Here is a 16,315-nt window from a genome sequence, read left to right as displayed (position 1 = left end):
TCCTGCCCTGATCTGTGTTGTGACTGTCAGTGTGAGAGCTGTGGAATCCCTGTTGCTGCCAGGATGGTGCCAGTGCTCATACGTTCCAGATACAGAACAACCAAGTCCTTGTCCAAAAGGGAGAAACTCAGCAAACTGCTTGTACTTGAGACTTTGGTCAAGCACAGCCTTCAGGTCTTAGAGGAGACAATCACAACATTTCAGATCTTATTACTGTAGGTGACATGGCATACACTTGCCAGCTTCATCTATGCAGCAGAAGAGCTGCAGGAACACTTCCACGTTCTGGTTTCTAGGTGTTTCTAGAAGACAAGTTCTTCTCCACACTCAGTGAGAACACAGACACTTTTCAGTATCCTCACCAATGATCTTCCCAGAACCAGCACTCTTCTCTTCCCATATCCCTGCCTCCCTCTTCCCATGCACACCCTGTGCTCTCACCTTTCCCTGACCTCTCAGCTTTTTCCTATGGGGCTGTTCCTTCCTACACTGCTGATTCTGGTTTTCCACCCACCCTTGTCTATGGTATTTTTCTTCTTTTTTTCACTTTTGTGTTTATTTGCTCTTCTTCCTCCTCCTCCTGTGATTCCTCCTACTTCATGCTTACACCCATTGGTCCTACCCCATCAGCACCCTGCATGCACCACCCTTCTGAACAGAACTGTGAGCACATTTCCAAACAACCACTTCAGCCTGGGGTCCACAAGGCAGCACAAGCTCCCATTTGTGTGGGCCACAGCTCCCACTGCTTCACTCCCTGCTCTCACACTTCACTGGGGTGAAGCAGTAAGGAGCCATGAAGCTGAGCAGGGAGGCTCATAAGGTTCCTCCTGGGATCCTGACGCGGTCTCTGCAGTCGCGCACATCCTGCTCCAGTTGTTCAGAGCAGACAAGAAGCTTTCTGCTGCAGATACAGCCAGCACATCCTCCCAGCTGGTGCTTTGCCAGGTGTGGTGCACATTTACTGCCCTGGCTCTAGGGCAGCCACATGCTCTGCAGTTACTGCCTGTGCAGCCTCTGCCAACAGGAGCTGACACGTGAGGGCTCAGGGCCCTGGCAGGGTGACAAGCACTGCTCACAGCACTGCTCCCTCAGGATCAGCAGCTCCTTGTCACAAGGAGTGCAGCAGGACCAGAACACACACAGCAGGGGCTGTCCCAGCTATGTCCATGCTCCTGACAGAGCTGTCATGCTGGGCACTGGCCTGCCCAGCAACCACCCAGAGGAGCACCCAGAAGAGCACTTAGAACCTTTTGCTTTCTTCACACATGCAGTTTTCTCTGCTGAACTCGTTCTGCACTGTTAATGACAGCATCGGCTGTGAGAAACCCTGTCATGAGCAGAGCACGATGGGTCTCACAGGGGTGCCATACCCATCTCATCTCAATGGAGGCTGAGAACGTCCCACAGGGATGTTCATGTGATAAAATCAGGGAGGCCCAAGAACAGACTGAGAACCCTTTGCATGCACCAGTCACTCACAGTTGTGCCAGGGACTGTACTCACCCCCTCCTTCGTCACTGCAAGAAGCCTCATCATTGCTGTCCTCCACTTCTGTCACACTGCTTTCCAAAGGCACTAGAACACCTTCCTCCCCATCACCTCTCCCGGTACTGGTGTTCTCCTCATCTTCCCCCGTGTCACTTTGGACTGATGCAACCTGGTCGAGTTCCCTGTTAACTTCAGGACTTTGATGCTGTATTGTTGTTGTATTTTCATGAAAAATTCCAGTGTCTCCGCTTGCTGTTAGATCTGGTTTTGCCTTTTCTGCTTCATCTATTCCTTCCTTTTCCAGTACAGAAATTTCCTGATTTTCCTCCACTCTGTGCAGTTTATTATCCCCATTCTCATTTCCAGACTGTGCATGTGCTTCAGACTGTGCATCAGATGCCCTTTCATCATTACACTCCTCTTTGCCCTCAACATCGTCTTTCGTCGTTTCAGCACAAGAGTCATCTTCACTGCTGTACTGGGTGCTGACGGATGAGAAAGAGTGCACCTGCCTCCCACCTAGAAACAGCAAACAGCACTTTGGTGTAGCATTTGTCACTACATCTGCCTTCATTGGGCACTAGTTCCCTTTGCTGTGCACAAAGAGACAGACACTCGTCTGGTATCAGCCTCAGAATCACACCATTTGAGGATATTGTGACAAAACTCCAGTAAGGGTAATAGCAGAACATTGCCCAGATGTATCAAAGGGTTAAAGTCAAAGCTATTTAACATGTTTTTTCTGACAACAGAAATGAACCAGGTTAGCTCCATCATTCACACAGAAATACATTCCAAAAGCATCCCTAAAATATGACTCAGATAGGTTTTCAAATAGGTTCTTGAGCTCCATCTGATGAAAGACTTAATTCATAGCAACAGTCCTTTAGTGCCCTCTTGTCATCTCAGTGAGTATCATACAGATCTCCAAAATCATGTGCAAACCATTCAAGCTGAACTGGAGGTGAAGTTCACTGTCTCTTCTAAAAACCTATAGGTTACAAAATTCATAAATGGAAAATTTGAGTTGGGAAAAAGTCAAAAATAAAAGCAGTAATCCTTCACCTAGCATTCAGCTGAAGAGTTAGAGCTGCTGCCACAAGCATTGCTGGTGCCTGGAGCTCACAGGGGTTCAAGCAGAGATTGGTCCAGCTCAGGGAAGAAAAGTCCATTTAGGACTAATGAGTAAAAGGGATCACCCTTGACTGGTGTGGGGTTGATGACAGGGGTGGGAACACACGCTGGGGAAGCAGCACAGGACTCTCACACTGCTCTTACACCTTTCCCAGGCACCCAATGCTGCCCAAAAGCCAGAGGCAGAATTTGGACCCTGTTGAGCTCTTCCCAGAGCACAGGATCCAACCTGAGCCGTAGTGCTTCCCCCTGCAGCCACCACCTCCCAGCAGCCTCCTCCTCCTTCTCCGTGGCTCCAAGGAAGGCTCTTGCTCTAGTGCAAGGTGTCCCTGCACAGGCACGGGATGGACCTGGATGACCTTAATGTCCCTTCAACCCAAACCAGTTTGCGGTTCTATGAGAAATCCTTCTATAACTGTGGCTCCTGCTCATGTGCTCTCCGTACACCACATACGGCATTCCATGTGGAACAGCATGTTCAGAAAACATGCTGCACAAAGACAGCTTAAAGATCCTGCTCAGAGAACCGCTTCTCCAGCAGCAGGAAACTCGGGCTGAGGAAGGCAGGTCCTGTGCAGGTGTTTCTCCTGAGACAAGATATTCATTTCTTTCTGTCACAATGAGGCACATCAGGGAAGTCAATTCAGGTGAGTGGGGAAGAGGTGGATGTTAGAGAGGTTTATGGATTCAGTTATAAAACACTGTGGGATTTAGGAAAAGGACAGCTCCATCAGGGGATGTGCTGTCTTGGAGCACTCGTAAGAAGCGAAAAGAACTGCTGAAGGCTGTGCAAAAAGGCAGAACCAAAACCAAAGGAGCTAAAGAAAAATCCTTTTTAATGGTTAATATCCAGGAAAAGCTTCCACTGTTGAGACCTGCAAGGCACTTCCGTATCCCCAAAAATGGAAGTAGAAGTTGCTATGAAAGTTTCTTGAAATATTTCCATGTATACTATTTCCAGAGAGTAAGGGTCCTCCATCCAAACAGAAAGCTCTTCTTGTCCTCAAAATTACCAACAAACCCTTAGTTCTTATAGATTTATTGGTACAGCTCCATTTGGAAAAGCCCACATCTTTTTTAGCCCATCTCTCCATCTCTTCTGAGCAGTGGCAGATAACAACAGGAGAAAGATTTCATTACAAAGAGGAAATATAAAAGATCAACAGATGGGAAAGAGGAATGAAAACTCTTGGGATTTGTGTTCAAGGTATCACTGCCCAGAGGAAAAACAATGCAAAAAGATTATTTTCTTTAAAGAATCTGGATAAAACTAGATGAGGACTCGATGCCACCAGGTAACAGCAAATAGACCTCTGGGAGATGATGAACTTTTCCTACACTATTCAGAAGGAAACACCCTGCACCAGTTTGGGTTTCACTCTTTAGGGGCTGTAACACATTCTGTGCAAGGACCAAGGAGTAGATAGCAGCTGGTTTATGAATGGTGGTTTCTACCACCGTGAGCACAGAAAACTCTTGGAACATTAATCTCTTCATCCAGAACAAAAGATCATCCTGACCTTCAAACTTAAATGCAAAGTCCCTAGAAATCCAAAGCTCTAATGATCCAAAATGTCACCCAAAGCTAGCAATGACCTTAAACCATCCCTATCTGATGTTACAGTCTGCCTTTTATCAGTAGTAAATAAGGACTGAGGAGGTCCCTTCAGGCTTCCTGTCCTAAGAAGATAAATGTTGGAAGCACTGCTCCTGTTGTTGACAGTGTTTTACACCCATGGGGAGCAGTCACACAGCTCCAAGCACAGAACAGATCCATTCACAACATGAAGGCTCTTCCATCAGTATCCCTAGCTCCTAACCCATGCTTCTGCCATTATTTATTGTACTGGCATGTTTAGACTTCTAAAAGCCCCTCTGGCTCCCCACTCGTTATTTGGTAACTGCTCCTTACACAAAATACCAAATGCCACGGTCTCTTCCTACAGCCTCAGCAAACACAGCAGGGATAATGAGGTAAGGGCAGCTCCTCTGCCCCCTTTCTCCAAAAGTGACAGTGGAAGCAGAGAGCTCACTCTGTGTCCAATTATCAGTGTCCGATTATCAGAGAGAACAAAAACCAAGACTCTCAGGAGCCACAGCAATGGTTTTATAAACCAGGATGTTTCAAACCTCATTTCAGTCTGGTGGATTTTGTACTTCCTGTAAAAAGCCTGGATCTTTTTTGCAGCTGCAACCTTGTCACAAGCAGCTGGATCACCTCTGCTTAACTCACCCACAAGCACACATGTGAAAGTAGTGTCTCCATTCACCTTGAGAAACAGTGCTCGCTTGCTCAAGTGTTTAGAGCTAACTTGCTGACTGGCTTCATCTCCATTCCTAACTAGTTCAGCAAAGCCTGCTGTGAGCTGGCACATACACACCCTGCCACTGCATTTGGCTGTATGTCAGTGACAGAAGGTAGAATTAACAAGAGATAAAATAGTTATCTTTTACCAATTCCATAGGAATTGCATGGGGTTTCCCATCAACAAATGTACTGGATATACATCAGGTCGGCTTCTCCAAGCCTCATTATGAAAAACACTAACCTTGTTCATCATCCTCAGAGCTGCTGTCAGAATACCCATCACTTTCATCCTCCTCACTGTCAGAGGCCTGCAGTTCTTTCTGTGATGAGGTTTTGCTCTCATTTTCATAGTCTAAATTATGGTTTTTATCATCTGAGGGTGACTTTGACATCCCATTCATTTGATCATTGGTCTGCCCCTCTTCATTAACTTCTTCATCTGCTTCAAAATCTTCATCATACTCTAAAATAAAAGAATCACAGTGTGAGACAGGAAAAGAACTTCACAACTAATAAAGTTCTTTTCAAGCAGACAGAACTTCATTAATGCTCCCTTGCCTTTGCATTTGCTCAGTCCTTTTAAAGCCACGAGAAAATCTAAGACCACAGATAGGAATCGTGAGAGCACGTTATCATAAAAAGCATCATGTTCTTCATAGGTAGAGCAGTAAAAGTGCAGTAAAGCTACTGAATGTTGCAACAAGTATAGTTAGTACATTATACCCAAAACAAGCACACTCATTAGTCACTGGAAGGGCTGAGAGAATTAAGTGCTGGGCAAACTCAGAAACAGAATGCAAGACAGTCTCATTACAGAAGAGAAACTTGTGATGAAAAAAGAATACAAGCACTAGAGAAAGCTGGAGAAGGGTAATATATTGTAGCGTCCAGGAAGATGAACATGGGCTCACATGGTTAATTAGCAAAGAAGAGGCCTACAAACTAAATGAATTCATTAAATCCAGCCAAAGGGTGCTGCAGAGAAGCAGCCTGTATCACACCGCTCCAACACACCCTTCAGGTCCCAGGTAAAGCACAGGGCAGTTTTACATTAGCAGGTCTGGGTTTCATCCCAGGCTACTGCTGGCCTGCCGAAGTGCGACACCTGATAGATACCTTCCCTTCACTCAGGTCTACAGGCAAGGGCTGTCCATGCACCTGCACTAGAGAGCCCTTCCTCTCCCAGGCCAGGCTGTGCTGTTGGAATGCACAGAGATGTTTGATGCCATTGAAACCCAGGATTGCCACTGCTGCCACCAGCTCACTACAAGCAGCAGGGACCCCAACAGCACAGGAGTGCTGCAGTGCTGCCACTGGCTGTCCCTGTGCCCATACAGCCTCACTATGCAGTTTATTGCTCACTACTCTTGTTCCATCACACCTTTTCAGTACTGGAGAATGCCGAGGACAGAGATGAAGAGTATCTGATGCAGAACCAATCAGCCAAATAAACCATTACCCAGGTAATGAGAATTACAGGAATAACATTTATTCTCTGTATTAAAAATCGATTGAGATTCCAGCTGCCCGGTGGGGAGTGAGACCTCTGTGGGTAACTGTGAGAAAGACGCCCACCTCCTCAGGGAGAAAGGCTCGATTAATGACACACATCCACAGGGAATACCGAGGACACTGCACAGCAGCACTGCAAGGGGAGCAGGGAAGGCAAGAGGTGAGCTGCAGAGCTGGGGCACAGGGACGAGCTGCTGGAGGCTGAGGCCGTGCCGTGGTGCCTGGGGCAGTGCAGGAGACCACGGGCTGGAGGAACCCTGGTGAACAAGGCGCTGTCCCCTGCCCATGGCAGGAGGGAGACCGAAGGGTTCCAGCGGGAGCTCCATCGCGTTGACGCTGCTGCTCTGCCCCAGCACTCGGCCTCCTCCCTCCATGGCCCATCCGCACCCGCAGCACGAGGCTCTTCTGCCTCCTGCCCCCGTGGCCGCTGTCTCCTCTCTGTTCACTGATGTCCCATCTCCCTTCAGAGCTCACCCAGCTCCGCTGCCACCCTGCGCACACCCAGCCCCAGCCCTCCCTTCTGCTCCACGTGTCCTCCACCAGCTGCCATCTCCTCCCTCACTGTGCCCCATGTGCCTTCTGCTTTCTCACACCTCAGGCTCCTGTTTCAGCCCCTCAGCCCCTCCTTACCCACCTTCCTGGCTCTGCAAAACCCTCCCGGTCTGGTGCTTGGCCCAAAGGAACCGAACAAGTTTCATTGCCCAGACATGGGCATCATCCCATTTCTCACACATGGGGGGTCCTAAGAGAGGATGCCTCAGGCAAAGTTGGAGGCACACAGTCACATGCCTTCTCCAGAGTCACCCTCTCCCATTTGTCACCCCCTGCTTGTGCTTTGGAATACTGTACCATTTTTAATGGTGTCTTCCTGCCTGTCTTCACGCTCACGATCAGCTGGCTTTTTCATTTCTTCTTTTCCATACTCCCATTTGGTCTTCATTTCACCCCCAGCAGTTTCCATAGTTGCTCCATGACTTGGCAGGATGACTAACACTGAATTTCTTCTTGATTTCTGCTCAACACGGCTTTTGCTTGGCTCACTACAGGCTCCATCTCCCCAGAAACCCACATACTTTTCCTCATGGTCCTCCTCTACCTTCCTCTTGGGGGGGGATGGCTCTTTGTCCAGACCCATTGCAATAATGCACCTATAAAAAAACAAGAAGGATCACGCTTTTCTTTCTGTGAAGGATGGGAGAGCAGCAGATGCTCAGCCACTACCAGCAGTGAAACCTGGTGCCTCTGTGCCTCTGCACTGCCCCTTACACAGCAGGGGTAATGACCCACTTAGAGAAGCACTCGAGACTCTCAGGAGCTCCACTAACATAGATGCAGCCCTTCTTGAAGAAGAAGACAACTGAAGTATGAACAGATTAAAGTCAAAGTGGCCATTGATTTCAAGCTACACCAAGTATAAAGGTAGAACCACTGGGAAAAGCAGACAAGCTCTGAGTCAGACTTGTGCTGGACCCAGATCCTGCTGTAATACCCATAAAGTGGGAGCTCAGTTTTTGTGGATAAGACTGTATTTGGGATTTTTTATTTGTCTGCTGGGTCTAATGCCTGTGGGGGAAGAGGGAGAAATTGAGTTATTTGCAATTTCTGTTGTCTTTTGCCTACTTAACAGCAACCCAAATAGCTGGAAAACGAAGCATTTTGGACGACCTGTTGAGACTGCTCCTCCTGTATAAAATGGAGTGACAGCCTTTGTGTCTTGTAGTTAGGAGGCTCATACAAGAAACCAGAGTCCCTAATCCTGATTAATATCAGCTGCAGACACCAAGAGCCACCCTACAGCACCCATCGGTGCCAGGACATTATGCTGTATATAGTACCAAGACTCACAACAGCAAACAGAAGATGAAGCTGAAATTGGAACTTTCACTGTAGCTAGTCACAAGTCTCTGTGGAAAACCATATTTTCCTCACAGACAACTGTGTCTTAAAACCTTTTTCCTTTCCTTTCCCTGATTGCAGCTCTGCTCACATTCCAAATACCCCACAGTCATCCAGTCCAGAAATGTATTAGTTCTGAGTGAGGGCATAAAATGTAAACCTGACAATTTCTGGAGAGACCTACCTTGTAGTTATTCATTCCTTATTCATTCCTGGTATTTTGTTCAGGGACCAAGAAGATACTGATGGAGTTCTGCTGGACCTAGGCCAGCACAAAACTCTCAGTGCAAGGACGACAGCATCAGTGTAGAAATCATTGCCACATCACCTTTTTGTGAACCAAAGCCTGAACCCAACAGGGCAAATCAACTGGCATCTTTGCTGAGAATCAGAGTGGGTATCTAATGTGTGGATGTGGTGTCATATTTGAAGCAGAAGCAAATACAAGTGCATTTGATCTGAAGATGTGAAAATAGTTGTCATGCACAGGGAGAATCTGGTTAATGGAGGTGGGTTTTAGTCACCATATAGGGTTGGCTGGACAAGACAAGAGACAGGAAAACAGAGATATCACTAAGAGGGGAGGTGGGACAAGAAATGGGGGCAACTCAGGAAGAAATTATCCAATTTCTGGATACTACATTAATTCAGAAAATTCACCTCAAATCTTTCCAGAAATCAGACAGAAACAGAGATTTGGGCATTTCCTGAGCTCTGGAGCCACCACATCCATTTGAACTCAGGTTGTTTTCACTGCTTTGAACATACTAAGTAATACATTTACACAAATCATGTTCAGTGTTGGACTGGAGTAAAAAATAATATGGCACAACAGACAAGGCTTGAGGCTGTGCAAGCTGATAGACCCAGTGCAGCCCCTGCCCACTGCTCTGCTGCTCTACAGGGTGACTGCACAGAGGCAGCTGGCTTTGATGGCATCCTGGGCTGTGAGACTCTGAGGGATAAGCTCCACTGTGCTTTCAAGGAGCACTGAGAAAGAGACAAGTTCTACAGAGCTCTGAGGTGCCAGATGGAAAAAAGCCAGAGGAAATAAGTGATAAACTCTCTAAAAACTGGGCTGCTGAGTCTTTGTGAGCAAAGTGCATTCATCTCCATACCTGTAGCAAGGAGATGCCCCCTCCACGTGGAGAATCGCAAAGGACCCATGTCTGCCTCCCAGCCTGGAACGTTTCTGATGCTTGTACTCACAGCAGCAGCTCAACCTGTCCACTTGTATCCCATTGAGAAAAAAGGTGAGGCTGAATGGGAAACCACGGTGCCTCTTTGAGATGAATTGAAAGGTCTCTGTAATCATAGAAAAGGTTCAGAGAAAAAGGTTGTGCTATACTGGACTTACTTGGACAGAGTTTGGAGGAAGCTGCTCTAGTGGAAGGGGTCCCTGCCCGTGGCAGGGGTTGGAGCTGGAGGAGCTTTAAGGTCCCTTCCAACACAAACCAGTCTGGGATTCTATCATACTGTTAGCACGACAATGGTTGTATCCCTTCTGCACCACCACTAAAGTACCCAGCCCTCTAAGGTCAGGTACACTGTTCTCAGCTGCATTAAGTAGTTGGTAAAACTCTGCTTCCTCCTTACACAACAGCCTTGTCTCTTTCTAACCCAGAGAACCAAACTGGACACAGCTGGGGCAAGCAAATACATCCCCAGCTTGGCCACTCACTGTTACAGTGGAACAGACACCAGAGCTCTCACCTCAAAAAAGTGATCTCTTCACTTAGGAGGGTGCACGCTGTGCACAGATTGTTCAGGCCTCAAAGAACCATAAACTCATGGAATGGTTTGGGTTGGAAGGGACCTTAAAGTTCATCATCAGCCCCCTGCCATGGCCAGGGACCCTTCCCACTAGCTCTCTCTCCTGTCTCCATAGCAGAGGTGCCCTGTCTGTGCACTGTCTTCCACACCCAGTGAAAGTGCAAACACAAACTCAGAGGGTTCTGTAGCTGGAATGAGGGGGTACAGCCTGTGGAATCACTCTTCTGTATAACTGAAAATCTCCCAGCCATTTCCTCTTTCCAGTCTCCCAGAACACAATTCACCTTCTACTGGTGTGAGGGAACTCACATAGAAGAGATGGGAATTGGGCTCCCACTAAGTACTTTTATTTGTGGAATAATAAGCAACATCCATGGGTGTATTATAGTAAGTTAGAAACATATAACCCCTCTTTAAGGACAGTTCAATGCTACAATTACTTTATTAACAATACATCTTTATACAAAATCATTCTAAGCTAGAGCATTTTAAACCAGTTCTCTAAATTCCTTCCACCGGAATCTGAAACAGTAACCTCAGTTTCAATCATGAAACAGTAGATCCAGATGTAGTGTGAAGGCAGATTGTACAAAAACCCCTAGAAGCACAGATCTCAACTGAGCTCAGCTGAAATCAGTTTGATACCACATCAATATTCTAGTCCCCAAAAAAGGATGTTGCCAGCATCAATACGAGCAGTCTGATTGCCCATCCTTACCTCCTGCCATCAGCCTGCCTTTGTAGACACAGAGGTTCTCTCCTCCACAATGCTGCTGATAGACTTTGATTTCATCCCTGCAATCAGCATCATCATGAGATAAATTCACAATTTTTCCCAGGAAGATCATGGTAACGCAGGCGTTGCTGCGGAGCGGGGACCTGGAGAACCCTCCAGCGGGCTGCAGTGGGAAGGACACAGAGAGTGCATCAGTCTCCAGCTCTGACACAGGTGAGCACAGAGGAGTACGTGCCACATAGAAGGGAGGCTTCCCATCTGCAGCACAGGCCTTGAGCTGCTTCAACTGGAAAGTGGTTTGTAATGTGCTGAAGGGCAGGGAAATGTTTTGAACTGAAAATCCACTGCAGTGAATTGCCCAAAATGTCAGGACCACGTTTAATGACCCACATCGTCCCTCCCAGTCCTGGGTTCCTAACAGTTGCCTTTACAGGTATCAACACTGTGTGGAGATATAGTGTAACAGATGGAGTTTTCATACATGGAAGGCATTTCCTATATCCCTCTGAAGTTCTGGTACCAGATACGGTCAGAGCAGAAGCAGATTGACTAAAATGGAAGGGTTAAGTAAGAGTTTTTGTTCAAGCACCGTTTTACCCCTCCACTGATGAAAACACCAGATGTTTTAGTACAGGGAGATGGGTGGCAGTTAGGTATTTTAATAGCTATAAATACTCTTCCTTTCAAAAATTCAGTGAATATTTATGCAAACTAGTTACACACATCTTTCAGCACTGGGCAATTACACCAACGAGGAAATTAATATGCCTCTACATTAACAGAAAAGCAGTCGGACATAGCTTACCTTCTTTGGAGGTTGCTCTGCATCACTGGGTGCAGTGGCAAGATGAAATTGTCTCCCTCTGGGCATCCCATTCCTCTCTGCATTTAGGCTCTTTTTTTGCAAGCGAGGAGGTGGCACTGGCATCACATAGTTGTTGATGGCAGGGAGTTGATATGGGGATACACCAGTCACACACTTCACTGAATTCAGAACTCTTGAGCCACTCCTCTCCTGCTGCAAAGTGTTTACCCAGATTAAATAGGTACCAAGCACAGATCACAACCCATGCTCAGAGTGCTCTTTACATTTAGTAACACACATTCTTCTAGAACAATTCTTTCACTTGGTGCCTGCATGTTCATGGAAACATTTCTGGGCTAAACCCCTTCATTCTAACTAGCAAGGTGACAGGCAGATGGCTTGAAAATGTCACCCTCATATATATGATATATATCTAATTGAAGATGTCCCTGCTTATTGTAGGGGGGTTGTACTAGATGACCTTTGAAGGTCCTTTCCAACTCAAACTAGTCTATGATTTTATACATATATATATATAACATCATCCTATGATGAGATATATATAACATCGTAAACCATGTACTGCTTGTAACCATTCAGAGTCCTGCCCACAAGTAGGCAGAAGACTGCATAACTCCACAGCACTGCAGTGCTCTCTCAGCACCCAAACTCCAAGGCAGACAGAATCTTCCAGCAACATCATCTGGCATCAATTGTACAAGATGTGGTTCAAAATGCCCCTTTCCCATTTGTGGTGGAGGTTTAATCCTCCTTCAGGGCAAAATGCAGAGGACCTGAAAGGCAAGACATCTCCAGTGCAAGTGTTGCATGCTCCATATTTGAGCTCTGCACTGCCTTCATAATCTGTGATTGACTCAGCAGTCCTGTCACTAGTGGGCACTAATGAAGCTGTTTAAATCACCCATAATTTGAGTCCACAGACAGAGTGACAGCAAATTCTTGGAGAAAGAATCATGATCATCACAATATGGAGCAAATGCACAGCAGAAAGGAGCTATCCATACAGTGTCTGCCAGTCAGTGGCTCCAGGTCACAGGCCCCTTCCAAAACCCTCCAGTCCCACAGAATCCCTAACACAAAGCCAACTACAGAATGTTTTTCTAGAACAGAAGACAGGGCAAAATCTCAGCTGAAAGTAGCTGTGTGCACATCGAGATCACATCTGGCTACTCCACCAAGCTCTCATTTGCTGGACCCACCCGTTTCCTTAGGAGGAGGAATGGCAAAAAAAGAAAGGACTTTTTCCTACTTTGCAGCTGTAGATGATGATGAAAACTTGTAGGACTGTGTGAAAATATTCCTGAGTCACTGGTGTTAATCAGGTGCCTCCCTCTCTAAGCAACAGAAAGCCTATGTAGAGGGAGAAAATTCTGCATGCAGAGAGATTTTATGCTACAAGAAGATAAGAAGTCACCACATTTTTCCTCACTGTGATCAAGCACTGGGCATTAGGCCAGTAAGACAATGCCATGAAGACTAAGGGAAGGTTAAAAAGGAGGATTTATATGAAAGCCGACTGCCATTGGGAAGGCATGCTGCTGGCAGCAGAACTGCAGCACCAAAGCAGTATTATAAAGTTGTCCCCAGCATTAGGTCATTTTCAGAATGAAATGTGGCCTCACCCTGATGACAAACTGCTTGACACATTTCAGCACGTGGCACCTGTGGCTAGAACCTGAAGTCTTTGGTAGAGACCCCTCTGCAGCACTGCTGCGAAGCGGCTGGAGGCAAGGGGGGTGCTGCATGTTCCCTGGAGCTGTGTTGGGTCGCCAGGAAGTCTGGAAAAGGAAAAAGGAAACAGCCGTGAAACCTCAGTGCAGAGCAGCAGCTGAGAGGGAAAACAAAGAAAGCACCAATCAAGATCTTGGGAAGGGATGAGTGACTCTCAAGTACCTTCAGGAACAGACCTTTTCTAGGCTGTCCCCAAAGAGCCAGACCCCTTCAGGAATCTCTGAGCATCCAAAAACTGCAGCATCCAAATTAACTCTTGGCCATAAATACAGGGTTTGCTACTGGCTCTTCGCAGTGCAGCCCTGACGCAAACAGAATGAACTCACAGAAGCTGTAGTGGTGTGCCTGTCTCAGTGACTTCAGAACATGGACACTGACAGAATACATGACTCAAGCATGCCTGGGTTTGTCCAATGTTCAGCATTTTTCTGGCTTTTTTATTTCATCTCTTCCTTGTATCCCCTTCAGAATACAACGTTCAAATGCTATAACTGAAATGCTGTTTGGCTCAGTTAACTCACCACCCTAGAAAAGTCAGGCTCCTTGGGCTGGTGATGAGGAGGAGGATGTCCACCACTGTAATCACAGTATCCAGGTGCCCTCTGCGTGGAGAGGGGAAGGTCAGCCAGGACTGAAAACCTCTCTTCATTCTGCACCAATTATCATTATTGAAAAGAGAACCGGTTAAAACTGAACTATGATGTCTTTCACCTTTCACCTTAGACTTCAGCATCATTATATTTCAAGGGTATATCAACATTCCTTCACTGCCTGTTAACAGTCAGCAAGAGGCTTCTGAGCCAGAGCTCCAAAGCACGGCCTTGCTTTGGAGTGAGCTTTAGTCTTACTTCACCCCTTCATCTCTGCTTTCTGAAAGACCCCCATTGCTTTCAGGATCTTATATCATGTGTAAACTTCCCCACAGCCCAGCATTCATTGACAACACCTGAAATACTGACACTGGCCTGACCTAGGGTGGCAAAGAAGAAATAAGGGAAAGGTTAAAGCCGATTTATCACAAAGCAAAGCTGTTTTTTTCCATGGTTCTGATGTGCCATTCCTGCAACATCAGCTTCTTGAGATTCCTCTTTAATGGCACAATCTTGCAGAGAGGAATCAGCCTCAAGTGGTGAAGAACGAGGCCCTAATCTGGAACAACCAGGGCAGTCAGTGCTCTAGAAGCACAGATGCCCCAGGTATACCTGCACACTTCCAACTGTGTGTACCTATAGCACATGGATCAGTGGGAAGACTTACCAGTTGTGAGTGACCAGCTGATTCTTCAACCAAAAAAGGATGGAGCCCATAATGATACCTTGGAGCAAGTGGTGGATGCGGGAAGTGCATAGGGTTGGCACCATCTACTGATCTTCTGAACTGCTCCATCTAAAAGAACAGAAATTTACATCTCTGAGGTACTACATACACTAACAGCAGTGTCTGAGCCTGTCTTCTCTCTGTCCTTCAATGGAGAGCTGTGAGATCAGCTTGTCTGGATCTGATGCTTAAGGAGGGAAAGGAAATCATGGAGAGAATAAGAGAGAGACAAAGGAGAAGAATTGCTCCCACCTCTGATTCATTTCCCTGTAGCCCTCTCCACCTGCTGATCCCCCCAGGCTCAAGTCATCTGCCTGTTTCTCTATATCTCTGAATTCTTGGTTTGGGTGAAGGTCTCTTCAATGCGAGTGCACCTGCCACTACCTTGCTCTGGCTCTTGTGCCTTCCTACATTTTCTCCTCAAAAGCTCCACACTGGGCTGACTGCCCTTCTGGAAACAGATAGTTCTGTCTGTCCTCCCCTGCTCAGCCACCCGCTTTCCTCCTTTCATTTTAGATGAGCTACTCAGTCCAATTCACTGAATGTATGAGATGAGAATTAAGTTACACAGCTAATTCCAGCCAGGTTCCTGCTCCCAGTGTGGCATCACAGCAAAGACACAGACCACGGATCTGCAGGTATCTCCCTTACACTTCTTAGTGAAGGACATTTTGGTTTATGTTCCCAAGTTATCCAAGTCCAGCATCCCTTGGCAGGGTGCCTTGATTGCTGCCTCCACTGCAGTGCCTCTCTACCAGCAGCAGTGCCTCTCTACCAGCAAAGTGCTTTTGCAGTTACCCCAGTCACCAGTGGCTTTCATTAAAATCTCTTCCTTTCTTTACCTGATTAATTGCTCAGAAATGTATTATTTAAAATTAAGAGGATTTGACATTGGTTTTTCAAGTGCTCATAGCAGCATCTCCGTTCTCCATGTGTTCTTCTCAATGTATGCAGGCTCCTGATAGAAAAATAAGGTGTTGTGTGTATTTCAGCCAAGATGAGAACAAATATTCCCGTATGAGTCCAAGTGACTCATACAGTCACCTGGGAAAAGAGCCATTGACCTCTGTGGGATTTCCCTGCCTCTACCAACTACAGAATCAAGCCCTACCTACATGACATCAAAGTGAAGACTTCTGAAGCCATTTTTCTTTATTCACATGCAGGTTCTGCTAAATATCATGTTGAGAGGCAAAGGACTGAAAACGTGAGCTCGGTGCTCATTGTGTCTAGAATTACAAGAACTGCGACACATGTCTTGAATTATTCATTGTGATCTGGTTCCCCATTTCAAAACAGAAACAGTAGAACTAGAAAAGGTAAAAAGTGACACAGTAATGAGAGGCCTGAAAGGCTCATGTATGAAAGATTCAACAGACTGAGGGTCTTCAGCTTGGAAAACTGAGAAGGAGTATGAAAAAGGTATGTGAAACCACACATGCCTTGGAAAAGGAGAACAGTTGTTAACTTTATTCGTAATGAGAACGAAGCATTAACCAGAACTGTCAGACAGCAGATACACTAATAATTGTGCACAAAGGCAAGGGAGTACCATTTCATACAACTCCTTGCTAAATGCCACAGCCAAGAA

At 46.4% G+C, this 16,315-nt stretch overlaps 1 protein-coding gene across 1 annotated transcript in view; it reads right to left on the bottom strand.

The window, feature by feature from the left end:
- The window catches only part of ERICH3 (glutamate rich 3), a 36,341-nt gene that overhangs the window by 14,395 nt on the left and 5,631 nt on the right, over positions 1-16,315 (bottom strand). The window contains exons 5-13 of the mRNA XM_034063507.1: positions 14,665-14,793; positions 13,929-14,057; positions 13,299-13,454; positions 11,656-11,868; positions 10,833-11,013; positions 9,460-9,646; positions 7,295-7,593; positions 5,175-5,396; positions 1,507-2,010 (exon numbers count right to left, since the gene is read on the bottom strand). Coding sequence (XP_033919398.1) covers positions 1,507-2,010; positions 5,175-5,396; positions 7,295-7,593; positions 9,460-9,646; positions 10,833-11,013; positions 11,656-11,868; positions 13,299-13,454; positions 13,929-14,057; positions 14,665-14,793 — 2,020 coding nt within the window. The remainder of the gene's footprint in view (positions 1-1,506; positions 2,011-5,174; positions 5,397-7,294; positions 7,594-9,459; positions 9,647-10,832; positions 11,014-11,655; positions 11,869-13,298; positions 13,455-13,928; positions 14,058-14,664; positions 14,794-16,315) is intronic.

The sequence above is a fragment of the Melopsittacus undulatus genome, chromosome 6 (assembly GCF_012275295.1).
Source record: "Melopsittacus undulatus isolate bMelUnd1 chromosome 6, bMelUnd1.mat.Z, whole genome shotgun sequence".
NCBI lineage: Eukaryota > Metazoa > Chordata > Aves > Psittaciformes > Psittaculidae > Melopsittacus > Melopsittacus undulatus.
Note: the sequence above shows the minus strand (reverse complement) of the source record. Positions and strands in the feature narration are given on the sequence as shown.